The 17,227-nt window shown below is 48.9% G+C and overlaps 1 protein-coding gene across 3 annotated transcripts in view; it reads right to left on the minus strand.

The window, feature by feature from the left end:
• The window catches only part of Ptpn14 (protein tyrosine phosphatase non-receptor type 14), a 195,716-nt gene that overhangs the window by 14,620 nt on the left and 163,869 nt on the right, over positions 1–17,227 (minus strand). For all 3 annotated transcript variants that reach the window (XM_045153649.1, XM_045153646.1, XM_045153642.1), the window contains exons 14-17: positions 11,157–11,300; positions 8,415–8,633; positions 5,674–5,802; positions 3,035–3,269 (exon numbers count right to left, since the gene is read on the minus strand). In XM_045153649.1, coding sequence (XP_045009584.1) covers positions 3,035–3,269; positions 5,674–5,802; positions 8,415–8,633; positions 11,157–11,300 — 727 coding nt within the window. The remainder of the gene's footprint in view (positions 1–3,034; positions 3,270–5,673; positions 5,803–8,414; positions 8,634–11,156; positions 11,301–17,227) is intronic.

Consider the following 17,227-nt stretch of genomic DNA (forward strand, 5'->3'; position numbering starts at 1 on the left):
TGCACCCACCACTTCCAGCACTGGCCCAGCAGGGCAAATGTCACAGCAAGTTGGCCTAATGACTTGTTTCCATTGTTATGTAAAAGGGAAGGGCTATGCATCTAATCCCAGATAATCCAAAAACCAGAACTAAATTAGTCCTTGAGAATGTGCAGTAGGGGGCGGGGGAAGCAGATTTAAAGGCTCTGGGTATCACAGAAACCCTCATCCACATGCAACATTAGCACTCCAGTTGTGGAAGAGGAAAACCAAAAAGCTCACTGCACCATTCTAGTCACTTAAAGGCACCTATAACCCAATTATGAAGTGTTGGGACTATGTTATAGCCCTGTCTAACGGTGGAAGCACTGGAAGCTGTTTAGCAAAGAGAGACACTGTCGTCACTCTCACGACGATGACAGATTGCTCGGCACCAGCTGCGCGGCTGGGCGCAGGAGCGGTACGATCAGTAGGAACAGCGAATGAGAATGAAACCAAGAAGAGCGGTTATGGGGCGGAGTGCCGTGCGTGGGAAGGTCTTTTAGCTTTTCCACGAGGAGAAAAGCTACCAGGCAACTGAGCATTCTGACGAAAGATTCACACAAGATATAACTTTTATTTTTAAAGGTAAATCTAAGAAGCAAAATAAAAGGTTGGGCCATTCAAAAGATGGCATGGTCAGAGTTTTGTTCAAAATGCTGAGAAACTATGTTCAGAAGGACTTCCTCCATCAATGGACCAACAAAATGTGTGACACAGTAACTCAATGAAAACTTCTGCAGGGAGAGACAATGTGGCCTAGGCAGACCACAGCCAGGTCATCTGAGTTACTTACAACCCAGTAGACATGGAAAGCCAGCATCTCTAAGGTTCTGCAAGCACAATTGCTTCATGTTTCTTTAAAAACCGTCTCACTGATCAGTGTGCAGCCTTGTACTTGTCACTAACTACACTGGCATTCCTGAAATGGCTCCAGGTAGAATATCTTTCTTGCTACACTTCTGACTACCTGATAAACATAACCTGTCATTGAGCTGTCAGTCAGTCACGGGAAACCTGCTGACATGATTTCCATACTTAGCCCCTTAGAAAAGATTTTAACAAGTCCATTAGTAAAGGATTACCTGACAGAAACAAAAGGAGTATGGTTGGGAGGAGAGCTGTGCAAAAGACACCTCTCTCCCTGGTGTCTGAGCTGCACATGTTGGCCATTTGGCCTCGGGCACATCCCTAGCCCACTGCTGGGTCTTCTCCTGTGTTTACTGTCCTGCCACTGAAGGGCGGTCTCCATGTTAACATGGAGCAATCAGTGTTAAGCATGCCTCAGGTCCCTTCTGATGGAACTTGGTAAAATGGTATTTTAGGTTTTTGAAATCCTACTGTCAAGCCACCATGGCTCATGCCTAGCACCCGGGAGGCAGAGATAGGAGAATCACTGTAAGTTCGAGGCCAGCCTGAGACAACATGGTGAATTTCAGGTCAGCCTGGGCTAGAGTGAGACCCTACCTCGAAAAACCAAAAAAGAAAAGAAAACCTAGTCTCTTTGTTCTTCTCCTTCCACCATGCCCCCAAAACTACCAGAATAAAATTATGGTTTTGACAGTCCAACAGGTGGACGGTATGTCCTCCGTGGCCGTCAGCGCTGGTTCACTAGCAGGGAAAAACGTGTCAGATGAAATGGTTTCTCTTTTGTCCTGTGGTGAGGAATGAGGTTTTTCCACACATGGGCAGCGAGGGCCATGTGGAAAGGGAGGAGGAGGCAGCCGCCAGTGACATACGGGAGGTGAAATCAGACCTTGCTCCTGGGCTGTAGTCCCAGGTCCGCAGAGCCCGAGCCAACGCCTTGGCACACAGGGCTTCACCCACCGCTGTTCTTACGAATGACGGAGCGCACACACTCTGGGGATTAGCTTTCAAACAGCCATATTCTGAAAATTGCGAGTAAATCACTGAGCTTATCTGCTGAGCACATCTGAGTCTCAAAAACTGCCAAGTGATTCCAATACTTCTTAGTGTCCTCACCACTGCTGTGAGAAAGTGCTGCCCAGCTTCTCAGGGCTCGTGAGTGAAGCCTTTATGAGAAATAAAAATAAGTTTCATTTGTTCCATTTCTCTGGTTTTCTTCCTTCTGTTTTCATGGTGGTGGTAAGAGATATCACATAAAAGTGTACCACTCTGGCTATTCCCTGCTGCTGAGCATATCAGCAGCACTGTGCAGCCTCACTACTATCCTTTCCAGAACGTTTTCTTATCCCAATGTGCCCATGGAACAGTAACTCCTGATTCCCTGTTCTCTCAGCCTATGGTAACTTTTATTCTACCTTTTTTTTCTTTTCGAGGTAGCGTCTCACTCTAGCCTAGGCTGACCTAGAATTTACTCTGTATTCTCAGGGTGGCCTCGAACTCACGGTGATCTTCCTACCTCTGCCTCCTGAGTGCTGGGATTAAAGGCGTATGCCAACATGCCCGGTTCTACTTTCTCTTAAAAAGTACCTTTGTTTATTTGAAGGGGGAGAGGGAGAGAGTGTGAGTGTGGGGGGGGGGGAGTGTGGCTGGGCCTCCTGCCACTGCAAGTGAACTCCAGGCACTTGTGCCACTTTGTGCATCTGGCTTCACACGGCCGTTAGGCTTTGCAAGAAAGTGCTTTCAGTCTCATAGCCATCCCTCCAGCCCTTTTCAACTTCGAGTTTCTAGGTTCTCCTGCTGCGAGTTCCCCATGTAGATGGAATCACACCCCTGCTCCTGTGACTTGCTCCTTTCACTAAGCATACCGCCTTCCAGGTTCACACACCCTGGAGCAGTTACCGAGTGACAAGTCCAGCTGAGGTTCTAACCCAATGCATCACTAACTGCTGCATCGTAGCCTTCACTTACCTGCTTAAAAGGTAAACAGAATACAGGTGATGTAAACGTGATTCTTGTCTGTTCTACCCAGGGCTTATAGATGGGTCCAAGTACAATCCGTACTTAAGAGAAGGCACCCCAAGTTCCCTTTCATCCCCTACTGATAGATCATTCAACACAGATGGCAAAACCCAGACTGCAGGAGACTTACACAGGAACCCTTGGACATCCTCTGGGCAGCCATGATCGGGCCAGTCAGTGTACTGCAAATGCCATACGGTCCTTTCCTGCCCCGACAAGAGGTGCTTGACCTTCAAGCCTGTGGTTGCATAGCATCCAGAATCTGTCCGGAACTTTGTGGTGACCTTGAATTTGCCATAGGTAGCTGAGCTGTGTTTGGACCCCAGTTTGGGCCAGTATCGGTGGCTTTTGGTCCGTCCGCCTTCCTGAATCACACACAAAAGCAAATTTGGAAATTTGTTGGGGGACATTCATATCCTCTTAATCCGAAGCTGTGAGGACAGCGGTTTCTGATTCACTGCTTCCTTAGGGCCCATGCAGTGTCCATTAGGGCATGGTCTCTACATTTTCCCTGAGGTTAATTATAGCTATGATGACAGTGATTATCGATGGAAAACTTATCCAAGCAAATGAGAAAGAAGTGCAGAGGGGAACAAGCTTGGTGAGGCCAAGAAAGAGAAAGAGCTGCCCAGTGGCCAGAGTGTGGTGGGCGAGGAGGTGGGGAAGCCCTGGCATTCTCCCAAACAGCTTTGACGTCAGTCCACGAGAATGGAGAACCATGTGAGGTTCCCAGCAGGACAACAGATTGCAGTGGTCATCCCAGGCCCTGCTGCTTGCTCGGATGCTGGGCTAGGGCTCTTTCTAACGTACCTCACTGCAGACACTCTCCTCCAGGGGGAGCCTCACCCCTTGTTCAGTTTGAGTTTGAGTTCAGCCTACAGCTGAGACAGAGAACAGAGGCCCGTGTGGTGGTGCACACCTTTGGTCCCAAAACTCGGGAGGCTGAGGTAGGAGGATCAGTGTGAGTTCAAGGCCAGACTGGGACAACAAAGTGAGTTCCAGGTCAACCTGGGCTACAGTGAGACCCAGCCTCAAAGCAAGCAAAACAAACAACAAAAATCAGAGAACAATCTCAGTTAGGGGATCAATCTCTCTCTGAGTTTTTTACGCTCTTCTCTGGGACTACGCATCATCAGCCACTTAGCGAAGGCCTCTATCTGAGTTCTTGCAGGCTTCTGCAATCACTGCAGGGGGCTGGCAAATGTGGAGGGGTGGTGGCTGAGGAAGAAATGGAGGGCAGGGGCTGGGTGAGGAAGAAGGCTCGCGGAGCATGCAGAGCTACGGCCTGGACTCCAACAGCCTAGTGACTGCTTAGAGACACGGATCAGGCAGCCCACTTGGAGGGACACGGGGATCGTGCCTGGATCCACTGACTGTGAGAAGCCCATAGTCCTGTGAAAGCAATTTGACCCGAGATCCTTCATTCCCATTATGACTTGGAGCCTCGATCCGTTCTGTGCTTGACGAGATGACAAGTCCCAAGCTGGGCCACAGATCACTGAACTCCCTGCACTGTGGCAGCTCTGCCCCGTCACTCAGGTCTCAGCTCGAAGGCTGCTTCCCGAGGACCACAGCCTCCACTAGGCCCAAGGCAGTCTCACTTCTTCCTAATATCCTGCTCTGTTTGTCCATTAAGACTTACGCTGACGTGAACCTCCACCATCTACTTACTTTCCTGTCCGTCCCACTTGGGTGTAAGCTCCGTAGTGACAAGGATGATGCCTGTATCATTGCCACCTGCCACAGAGGTCAGCACAGGTGGCAGTTCTCGTTTAGCTGACTGCATCCCTTTGTGATGTGAACTGATATGGCTCTGGGTGCAGTCTCGAGACCCCACTGGTTTCGAGAACACATGTTCTTGGGGGAAGGTCAGAGAGAAGAGAAGCCTCTGGGAAGTGCAATTGGGGATGAGGACCCTGAGATGTTCTCACCTCCAGCCGCTCATAGGCTGTCCAGAAGCAACCCCCTGGAGCAGTAAGTGGAGGGACATCACTACTTTTTCTTTGTCTTGCTCCAGTTCTCTCTGCTCCTGGCCCCTGAACGACAGGGAAGGAGCCTCACAACACTGTGGATAGTGGTAAAAAGGCAGGAAGCTAGTTCCTTGCAAAGCTTCAAAAATCTAAGTTGGAATTTCATGAAAGGATCAAAAAGGAGGTGGTTAAAAACATTTTGAGAGGGTGACAAGAGAGAACACACAACCCTTCTTCCTGTCGAGGCAACAAGCTCCGAGCTGACGGGACCGAGGCAGGGGCATGACAGGTTGTACAACACCAGAAAGCTCTCCAGCTACAACATGAAAAACTGTGTTTGGCTTGGCAAAGGAAGAAAAAGAATTATTTTCTTTCTCCCTAAAGAATAGAGCCATTTCTGGGAACAGCAGCTTCTGGTCCCCTCTCAGCTGATAAGCACCATGGCACGGGGCTGGCTGCGCCCGGCCTGGAGAGGTCTGTCTGTTTACCAGCGCAGCCCCAGTCCCCTGGGAAGACCGCGGCTCCGTGGCTCACAGCGTCCCCTGGATGAACTCAAGTTTGGTTGCTGTGATGTGGGGTTACTTTGTTTTCACTGGAGTGAAGTATGTCACGAAGAGTTAGGAGCCAAGTAGAAATGAGAGGAGAAAGAAAACAGCCCATTATCTCTGGGAAAACAAATCTACGAGGAGATGAGGGTGAAGAGGAGCATGCTGAGAGAGAAACGTGCGCAGAGAAAGCGCTCGGCACGGGCGGGGGCGCCACACAGCCGGCAGCCCCGGCCCCGCGGGCAGCCTCTTACCTCCTCGGCAGTGACCATCGCGATCACGTTCGCGCCCTGCTCCCACACCATCTGCCAGAAGTCATGGCACGTGTGTGCCAGGGGCCCCTGAGTCGCGATGTAGTGCCATTCTGCCCCGCCTACCACCACCTGCCAACAAGGAAAGAACCAGTCAGCGAACCCCAGGGCTGGGAGGCTCCCCTGCCGACATGTGTGACCCCCCCTCACTGCGATGTTTTTGGGTATCAAGTGGATTAATGCAATTATCACAAGTCCTAAGACCATACATACCAGATGACAGGTGACATGTTCTTGCATCAAAATACTCTGTTAGGCAAGCTCATCAAAATGTACTAGCCTGGTCTTTCCTCCTATAACTCACAAGATGTGCAAACGGGGTGCACTAGGGCAGACGTGCGCGAGCCTGGAGGAGCGTGCGGCAGTGAAGGAGCACGGTAGCAGAACGCACCAGGGCTGCCGCCGAAGCGACACTTCCAGGCTTAGTTTGTGAGGTGTTCTCCGACAGTCACGCATTCTTTTTGGGAGGGGCCAAGGTAGGGGCTCACTCTAGCTCAGGCTGACCTGGAATTCACAACGTAGTCTTGGGGTGGCCTCAAACTCACAGCAATCCTCCTACCTCTGCCTCCTGAGTGCTGGGATTAAAGGTTATGCGCCACCACACCCAGCTTCATGCATTCTTTATCTATTTCATTAAAGCACGCACACACACACACACACAAACACACAATGGATGTGACCATTAAATCCATTTCACAAACCCCACCATGATGAAATTCATTTGAAGAACACTCTTCTACGGAATCCTTTTAATAAAAAAGTCTGCCATGGACTCACGCCCCCTTTGGGGTACTATCTCCCTCCTGCAGCTGACGCGACACATGTCAGAACCCCCTGCGTGGGTGCGCCCCCGTGGTGCCATGCGCGGCAATGTAATGACCACACTGGCCAATAGCATAAAATGACCAGCGATGTCACCTTGTGCAGCACCGCAGGACCAAAACGAATTACAGAGTGATGAGGTGACTCGGGACCGTACAGATATCAGCCCCTCCCCAGCACACGCAGCTCAGGACGGTCACGGGAGGACAGCACCATGGCCCTTATCCACGGCACTACGAGAAGGACGTTGTGCCCCAAGCAATGAAGGCCATCCTAGCAAGGTGGAAAGGTGGCCCCTGGTGGGAGTCTTTCGATTTCCTCCTGTCACTCCTGTGCTTTGGTGTTGCAGAGACAGGCTGCCTTGCAAATTCATGTGATACAGACCTCCCGAGAGTTCTAGAAGCCACGGAGGTGTTCACTGTGTGAAACTCCCCCCTCATTTATTTTACAAAACTATATACGAACTAGATTCAAACAAACAACAATGTCAGCTATTGTCTCATTACACAAGGCATGTTGAGGTCAAAGCTGGCAAGAAAAATCCATTTTCCGAGTACCAGCAAGAGATAACATTCACGTATTCACTGGCTAAGAGTTTGGTTTGCCTGTGGAATTGTGATTTTAAACATTAGCCTTTTTGGCACCCAACATATAGGACCCATAAATACTTCCAGAGAATACTATTGCCTGGGGCTTCCAGCACCCTCCAAGCACTGACAGGAGGGCATTAAAACGCGCATTCAAAACACACCAGCCACAGAGCTGAGGAAGACCTCACATTCGCAATTCTGCCTCTGGAGCCAGCAAATCTCTCCTCTGTGCTAAAGGCGGCTGGAGCCTGGGAGAGAAAACACGGGCGAAATGCACACCCTATTCTAAGATCGCCAGCACAAGTTCTTGCGAGCCCGGTGGGTCTATCAAAATGTGCCCATGTCTACCTCGGGCCCACAGTCAAAATGTGGGTCTTGGAGACTGCTGCAGAAGGAAAGGCATCTTGGGTAACAATGCCCCGTGGGCATCACTCAGGCGGTGACAGCTGTTTCCAGAGAGCAGATGGAAAACGAGGGAAGAGCCTTGGCCAAGAGACAAGGACAGGAGGGCACGGCTCTGCAAGATGTTCACAGACACTGTCAGCTGTGTCGCCCACGTCTCTCCCACATTGTTATTCTGCTCAGTCTCTCAGGATCTGAATGAAGACCATCCAGTTGCTGAGGAGTTTCCTGGGGTTTGTCTGTTCGTTGTTTTGCATTCCTATTCTTGGAAAGACGAACAATGCACAGGTATGCATAGCAACACATTCTCGTCTCGCACATGAAATGCTGTGCTATCAGGTGCACTGGGGAGTTACCCACAGGTCCACAGCTCTGAGTTCTAGCCGGGGCCTAGCGACGCTAGGAAGCACCGAGATATGTAAGTACTATCAGAGCTAACGTGGCGAGTTTTGTCAGTCGCAGCACAGCCGTGCATTCAGGGTTTGTGTACCAGTCGTCTCTGTGGTGAGAGCACGTGAAACCTGGGCTCACACTGCATCACTCACAGGGCTGTGTAAGGAAGAGACGGTGGTTTCTTTGGCTATTAGTCATGATAAAAAAAAAAAAAATCAATGAAAGTAACACCTGTGACTGCCTCAGACTCTCGTGCCCTGGGGAAGAGGCCAATCCCTTAGAACACGAACAAGCTTCAGGAGGGGACCTCGGGCTTCCCCCCGAGGGTGCCAGCTTCCTTCTCTCTGCAGTCACAAATGGACCATGCATCAAAACTCAAATGTACTCCCTTGGGGACTGGGGACAAGCCAGGAGGCACACTGTTTTCCTCGTGCCCAGCAATCCTGACTATGGCTCCCCACGCACGCTGCTTCTCACCTTGATGTGGGAGGCGTTGATGTAGCCCGTGTTGTTTTCTTTGGTTGGGATCAGTTCCACTCGGTTCTCCTCGTAAGGGACAACCTCGCGGATCCGGCTGCGCTCCGCGTTCTCCGGCAGAGCCGCAGTGCTGAAAATGCCATTGGCCTTTTTCTTTGGAATCTGCTCATACTCGGTGAACACCATTCCTTCCTCTAGCTTCTTCTTCAGGGATCTGAACTGCAACAGAAGCAAGCTGTCAGCTCTGCGAACTCCAATCAAACAAGCAGACTTACTTCGGTGCTCAGGGGGCGAAGGGCGGAAGGACTGGGAGACGCTCCACCAAGACGGCCTTCAACTATCTGCACTTGTCTGGCAGCCATTTCACGTCTAGCTCACGCTGCCAACAGAAATCCTTAAGAACTGGGCAACGAAGAAACTAAAACTACAGAGCTTTCATTATCAATGCCTGTTTAAAGTCTTTAACAAGGAGACTGTTAACTACCCATACATCCTTTTCTGTGCTCTCACAGCTGTTTCTACTGAACTAAGTGTTAAGGGCATACTGATGAGGGAGTAGGCAGTTTAGGGTGACTGGCCCCTGAAAGTAAAAAAGACAGGAAAGTCTGCACTTGCTAGAAATCAAGGATGATCTGAGTTCTTAACCCTTGAACAGTTCCCTAGACCCGTTTTTCCACAAACAACCTGGACCCTTCTGGGAGGGAGGCCTTTCATTTAAACATTATGATTGGTCAGGTTCAGGCCCTGGAGCTTGGTGGCAGGGCTGGCCTCTTCCAGCGACAGCCCCCAAGCCCTAACCAACCAGCTGTCCCTCTAGTTCACCTGAGCCAGAAGACAGCCCACCACTATAAAGTTATGAATACCTTTGTAGCCAGGTGTGGTGGCACACGCCTTTAATACCAGCACTCAGGAGGCAGAGGTAGGAGGATTGTTGTAGTTTGAGGCCACACTTAGACAACATAGTGAATTCCAGGTCAGGCTGGACTAGAGGCCCCACCTCCAAAAACAAACAAACAAAAACCCTCTGTGGCCTGGAGAGATGGCTTAGCGGTTAAGCACTTGCCTGTGAAGCCTAAGGGCCCTGGTTCGAGGCTCAATTCCCCAGTACCCACATTAGCCCAATGCACAAGGGGGCGCACGTGTGTGGAGTTAGTTTGCAGTGGCTGGAGGCCCTGGTACACCCATTCTCTCTCTCTCTCTATCTGCCTCTTTCTCTCTGTGTGTCCCTCTCAAATAAATAAATAAAAATAAACAAACAACAACAACAACAAAACCTTTGTAAGGGGAGAACATGCTCTCTTGAGCTGCCTACACTTGGGAACTTCTAGCTGAAGGTGAGTTTTCCCTCGGCTGGGCCTAGGTGTCCAGACCCAGATGGGCTGAGTCAAGGGGAGGGGCCCCAGCCCTTACTGTCATATGGGCTCTTTATCCCCTCCAACTCCCCACATGGCTGGAGCTCCTTGAACTTTCTTTTGTTCTCCTTCTTCTTCTTCTCTTTTTGGTTTTTCGAGGTAGGGTTTCACTCTAGCCCAGGCTAACCTGGAATTCACTATGTAGTCTCAGGGTGGCCTCGAACTCACAGTGATCCTCCTACCTCTGCCTCCTGAGTGCTGGAATTAAAGGCGTGCACCACTACGCCCAGCTCTTCTCAGCCTTTTTTATTCAATTCTTCGATTAAAATTAGAAATGAACCTAGAGTTTGGGGTTCAAGGACTTTCCTAAACCCCAAGCACCCCTAACATGATCACCAGTTGTAGATCTGAGGATTAACTCAAATAAAACACCTTGCTTTTCCCCTTCATTACCCACACTACTGATTACAATGACTTGGTATTAATAGGCGTAACTGACTCTATAAACAATCTAATGCTGAGTATCTGCCAGAATCTAACACCCTAATGTTACTGACATGTCATTAAATTGATGCTAGCAGTGTTTAGACCTTTTAGCAGCCCAGTTCAGCAAAAGGACACTTTCTTCACCTCTCAAACCAAAACCAAAGTTCCCACAATTCATGATCCCAGTAACTGTAAGTCACAGCCATCCAAGGGGAACACAAGCATCCAAAGCGCCTGGATAAAACGACCGCTTTGTAAGAAATGGCAGTTTGCAACAATCATAGAACTGAACACTACTGAAATTGTCCAACTTTCTCCTCATATTAAAAAAAAAACAGACTAAAGGAAATGAGTAACCTGGATAAGAACAGGCTTGCTAAGAGCCTTTCTTGATTTTAACTGCATACGATGTGTCTATTGAGAATGGGGGTGAGCATGCCACAGTGTGCGTGGGGGCCAGTGGGTCACCCTGAGTGTCGGTCCTAGCCTCCCACCTTGTTTCTCCCTGAGCCCCCCAGCCTAGCTGGCCTCCTCTCTGTGGGCAGGCTGGGATTGCAAACTCAAGCCCTGTGCTTCTGGCCGCACGGAGATTCTGAAGATCCAAACTCAGGCTGCCAGGCGTGTGGTACAAGAGCTTTTCCCAAACGCCAGGCCGTCTCCCCCGCCCACAGGGCTGGGCCACTTAATCAAGCATCAATGTACCAACTAGATAAAAGCGTAGAGACCAGAATGAAGAAAGCTCGATGCTGGAAGAGGGCTTGACACGGTAGGCCCAGAGCTTCCTCATCTCACACTGACATAGGAATTAATCAGGACAACAGTGCTGGCATGTCTGGGCAAGGGGGTTGATCGTGGACCTGGAGTCCAGAGGATGAATCACACACCTGGCAAGCCTGGCACTCACCCTCTCGTCCACGGGAACTCGGGTGGCATCATGTCGTCCATCTTCCCGCCCTGAGACTCGGGCCACAGAGAGTCCATTCAAGGCGGCCAACATGAGCGGTCTCCTTTGTGCCTCCAGGCCCACCGTCTTCTGCTTCTCTAGATTCTTGCAGCAAGAAAAGGCATGTTCTCATTGTTTATTCCCGCAGAAGGTTGGAATGTGCTTTAATCTCTCCAAATCTGAAACTCCCCAGCCAAGGAATGCAGACAATCACCATTAGCAGGGCAAATTCAAACACAGCCCTTCCATTCTTCCTTGGGGTCCCTGGCCTCGTATTCCCAATTCACTCACTCATTCGTTCGTTCATTCATTCCAAAGATTAAAAACAAAGGACCTAACAAACGCACCTGGCCCCAGGGCTCACAGCAAACAAAGCAGGGTTCTTGCAATGCACCTCAAAAAGATAAGGGTTTAGGACAGGACAAGCAAAACAGTTGCAGATAATGGAATCCAATTGCAAGGATAGGCTTTTTGCACAAACAAAACGGGGTACAACTTGTCAAATGCAGGCTGCACTGACTGTGAGATCACACAGGGAGGACAGAGGAGAACATCCCAGCTTTCCCTCCTGATGGGCACAGACTGAAGATGCCAACCTCATACTTGATTTTAAGTCCCTGGGGCACGTACTAGGCCCTGGAGGAGGGCTAATGTGGTTTAGCCCAATCACCAATGCCTTAGCCCAGCAAGGGTCAGAAACGATGATACATCGGGAATCACGTCACCCAGTGCACTCAATGGGCCAGGCTACGGCTCCCAGTGACTATAACTTAGTCGCTGGATGGGTCTCCCCTACACCTGTGGTCTGACACTGGAGCAGGGACGTTGTGGGAGGGCTCCTGTGTCACCAGAGGGAGAAAGCCTACCTATTCACTCCGGGCGGCCAAATGAACAGCTCCTGACAACCATCTTGTCTTAGACATTCAAGGAAGACCAGATGGGTTTCATTAAGTATAGAAACGGGTGAGTGTGAAGGAGATAAAATTCTTGTTTAAAAATAATTTTTATTGAGAGAGAGAGAGAAAAAATAAATAAGTGCAAAAAAACTCCAGGCGCATGTACCACTTTGTGCATCTGGCTTTTCATGGGTTACTAGGGATTCCAACCTGAGCCAGCAGGCTTTGCAAGCAAGAGCCTTTCATTGCTGAACCATCTCCCTAGAGAAAAAAGGTAAACTTCTCATGGAAACTGAAAAGACACCAATTTGCAGATCTCTTTTTGTCAATATAAACATTTTATTAACATAGTCATCTTTTTAACACGTGTACACACTCTTGAACACTCAGAATGATCTGTCTGGGGAAAAATGAGTTGTACCTAAGGTGAAAATGAAAAACAACAACAAAGACCTTCCTGCAGATTTTTATTTTTGCAGGTAACTGTGTCCAAAACAATTACAAAGCTACCAGTCCAAGTAAGCAAAGTTTAAAAAGGGAACAGTTTTGGAAAAAACCCACAGTGGCATAGCAGACCTCTAAGTACAAGAAAGCGGATATTGTGGAATCTTGCTGTGAATTTTCTTTGAAAAATATATACAGAAAAATGTGAATGGACAGAAAACCAGAGAAGGCAGAGGGAAGCAGGCTGTGGCCGTCACGGTGAAGGACAGAGGAGGACCAGAGAAGGCAGAGGGAAGCGGGCTTGGCTGTCACGGGTCAAGGGATGGTGGATTCTTCTTCAAGGAGTGGAGCTCATTTCCTCAGTTTCCTGATTTTATGACTTATTCCTGTACTGGCCAGGAAGTGTCATGATGGGCGAGCTATGACGCTGGCTCATGGCACAGGCTAGGGAGCTGATTCATTCAGGGGTGACAGGAATACCATTCCGTAGGCCTCACTGTGACCACAGTGTCACTGACTGTGGGCATAACACGGGTGTGAAGGGTGCCACCAAGAGCATGTTTGTTCCATGGACCACCAGGAAGTCACCCAGAGGGGAGCAGTGCAGGGCAGATGGAAGAACTTTCTACAACAGTTGTGGAGTCTGTTCAGAAGCTTCAGGAGGGTGATTGTGAGCTTAAATTTTAGATTACTTATTTTTGTGAAAGGTAGTTTTCTTTTATACCTTTTTTTTTCACTAAAATGGTGAAATGTTTCAAATGTTTTTTGGTTTTTCTTTTATTTTCTCTCTCTCTCTCTTTCTTCTTCTTTTTTTTGAGGTAGGTTTCACTCTAGCCCAGGCTAACCTGGAATCCACTATGTAGTCTTGGACTGGCCTTGAACTCACAGCGATTCTCCTACCTCTGCCTCCCGAGTACTAGGATTGAAGGTGTGCGCCACCACGCCCAGCTGGTTTTTATTTTTTGTGTGGCTTGGTTTTTGAAGACAGTGTCTAATATGTAGTCCTTGCATGCGCAAGCTTGCCAGGTAGCCAGACTAACCTGGGATCTGCAGTAACCCTCCCCTACTTCTGTCTACCTGGTGCTGGGGCCGTCTTTCTTGGGCAAGGGTCACTGCCTACAGAGAGACAATAGGGCAACACTCAAGACCACTGCGAGGTCCGAGGAGACTTGGCTCAGCTCTCTGCACCTAGGGTGCAGCAGGAGGGAAGGAGCCATAATGATAGGCAGCAGCCTGAACCATCCATCACACAGAGGAGAGCCAAAAACAGGGAGCTCTGCCCAGAGGGCGAATTCTGACCATCCCTGTTCTTGTCCACCAGTTTCCATTTACTTCAAGTTTATCTTTGTTCTCTCATCAAGAGGCCCATAGGAAGGCTACAATGCACTTCTCTCCCACCCACTCCCAGCTCCTGGCAAAAGCACAGAGAAATAGCCACGCTCTGAACTGAGCCTCAGCTGCTGAAGCCAGGGACGTGAGATGACATACTTGAAAAATGGAGACACAAGGCATCGTCCTGGGACACTGGCTGAGGTTCGGTCTGTGACCTCGAGTGGATGGGACTTGGCAGATGAGAAAAATCCGTAGGGAGAGAAAAGCAGGCACAGGCAATGCTGTACCTGAACGAGAAGTTAGCAGCTGAGATGTGGCCAGTTGCTACGATGCACGAGGATGGAACGAAACAGTGTATGGAGGAGAGCAGGAGAAAGCCCTGGGCGCTCTGTCACAGCGCAGGTTGTTCCAAGGGAGCCAGCGCCATGGCTTTGGCTACGGGCTGTTTAATACGAGTAAGGGGAGGAAGGATGAGATGACGGTGAGGAGGGTACAGGACCATGTGGACATCACGAAGCATTAACTTGGCAATGGAAACAGCTGGGCCAGTGCTTACAGTGATAAATTCTTGAAGCAAATAGCAAATCCTGCTTATAAGTGACCTGGGGCCAAAAAGTACTGACAAATCTTTTGATACCAATGTTTTTTTTTTTCCTTCCCCAACCTGGGAAAGCTGTCTCCCCCATGATACCCATGCAAACATTCCCAGAGGCACAGGTTCAAACTTCAATTTTCTTTTCAGTTTGCAAAAAGGAGTTACACCATGTATCTATATCAACTGTCCCATTATATCATGGATAGCTAAAATGGTGGGGCAGAGACTCCTTAAGGTTTTCCTAAATTGACAGGGTGGCAACTTTGGGACCCCATGAGTTAGCTTCTGGAACACTCTGGCCCTTGATTCCTCTCTTCAGGTTGATTTCCAAAGGCAAGTTTGGAAGACTTGAAAATGGGAGTCGAGCACTGGAGAGATTGCTTAGTGGTTAAGCCAAAGGACCCAGGTTCAATTCCCCAGGACCCACATAAGCCAGATACACAAGGTGGCATGTGTGTCTGGAGCTTGTAGCAGCTTAAGGACCTGGAGCACCCATTCTCAATCTCTCAAATAAAAAAAAAATTTAAAAATAAAACCCAACAGGGTCTAGAGAGCTCTGTCAACTCAATCATGAAACTAGAAAGCTAGAGTTCCTAAGAAAGGCCCATGTAGCTGCTGTGATGAATGAAGACTGGCCAGATCTGGTTGTTTACATAATTAAATGACCTTTTGATTCTTTTAAGGAAGTGAAGCTTTCCAGGAACAGCAGCAGTGGGGTTTTGTTGTTGCTGCATGTGTGGTATGGGGACACGTGTGCATGAACGCGGGCAAACCTGGGTATGGGTTCATTTGTATGCGCATGGGCAGGAGCCGAGTGCGGGTGGCTGTCTTCTATCTCCGTCATTCTCCTCCTTATTGTACTAAGGCAGTCTCTTGCTTAAGCCCAGAGCTGTCTCAACTAGTCTAGCCAATCAGCTACCTCCTGTACACTCACATTACAGGTGGCAGCCACACCCACTGTCACACAGGTGTCGGGATCTGAACTCTCGTCCTCTTGCTTGCAAGTGTTTTACTGACTGACCTATTTCTTTAGGCCCCCCCTATTAAGCACCTCAGGCGATCCAATAATGGTCTCATTGTAGACATATGTTCCTTTGTTTTTAAATTTTACATATTTTTCAAAGCTCTCCATTACTTTTCTTTTTATGAGCTGGAGAGATGGCTTAGTGGTTAAGGAGCTTGCCTGTGAAGCTTAAGAAGTCATGTTCAAGGGCTGGAGAGATGGCTTAGTAATTAAGGTGTTTGCTTGCAAAGCCAAAGGACCCAGGTTTGATTCTCCAGGACCCATGTAAGCCAGATGCACAAGGGGGCGCACGCATCTGGAATTTGTTTGCTATGGCTGGAGGCCCAGGTGTGCCCATTCTCTCTCTCCTGGCCTATTTTCTTCTCTCTCAAATAAGCAAATAAAAATATTTTTTTTTAAAAAAAGAGTCATGTTTGAATCTCCAGGTCCCAGGCAGCCAGACACACAGTGACACAGTGTGCAATGCTGCACATGTGCCACAAGGGGGCGCACACATCTATAGTTCATTTGCAGTAGCTGCATGTCCTGGTGCACCCATTCCTTCTCTCCCCCTCTCTCAAAATTAAAATAAAAATATTTTAAGCCGGGTGTGGTGGCACACGCCTTTAATTCCAGCACTCGGGAGACAGAGGTAGGAGGATTGCTGTGAGTTCGAGGCTACCCTGAGACTGCATAGTGATTCCAGGTCAGCCTGGACTAGAGTGAAACCCTACCTTGAAAAACCAAAAAAAAAAAAAAAAAAAAAAAATTAAAAATATTTTATTTATTAGAGCATAAAAGAGAATATGCGTTTATGTGTATAGGCAGGCAAACAAACTCCAGATGCGTATGCCACATCATGCACCTGGCTTTATGTGGGTATTGGAGAAACGAACTTGGCACCGCAAACTAGTGCCTTTGATCACTGAAACATCTTCCCGGCATTTTTTTTTTTTTGGTCTTGACAGAGTGTCTTGTGTACCTCAGGATGACCTTGAACTTCAGATCCTCCTGCCTCTACCCACTGAGTGCTTGGGTCATCATACCAGGCTTTTTATGTTGTGCTGAGAACTGAACTGAGAGCTTCAACCATGCTGGTACCCTATCAACTGAGCCCAGCATGGCACTTGGCCGTTCTGTGTGTGCCATCTATTACCATTCTGTCTTGCCTGACAGCAGAACGGGCCTTCTAGATTGTACATACTGTGAAGACGGGTTATTCGTGATACAAATACTGCAATGCATCTTCAAGTGTAATAGGAACGCATGTACAATGCATGTGCATTGTGTAAGCTTTTTTCAATGTGTCTTTGTGTGGTGTGATGTGTGCAGATTCACAAGCCCAGGCCTCGTGTGCGGGCCAGAGGGGACTGTGAGGCTGTGAGGTAGCCGCCCTGTCACGCAGCATCGTTTCCTGGACAGAGCCGTCTCTGAACCCACGGCTGCCACGCTCGCCAGGTGATTCCTTGGTCCGTGCTCCCACAGGACTGGGAAGAGGGATGTGCCTGTATTTTGGTGGTGCCAGGAAACCGAAGCAGGTGGTCTTGGGCCCTCATGCTTGAGCAGTAAGCGCTCTCACACTGCCTACCCCCCCAGTGTGTGAACTCTGTATAGAGCAAAACCGAAGTGGAATCAACGCTTAAAAGTAAACTTTGAGGAATAGGTCAATTACCATATTGTTGCCTTTACATTAAACATCTATGAGAGGAAATCTGAAATTGAAGCCACCTATGTCACAGTTCAGACCATATGGCAAACTACC

Source organism: Jaculus jaculus, chromosome 1 (assembly GCF_020740685.1).
Source record: "Jaculus jaculus isolate mJacJac1 chromosome 1, mJacJac1.mat.Y.cur, whole genome shotgun sequence".
NCBI classification, from domain to species: domain Eukaryota; kingdom Metazoa; phylum Chordata; class Mammalia; order Rodentia; family Dipodidae; genus Jaculus; species Jaculus jaculus.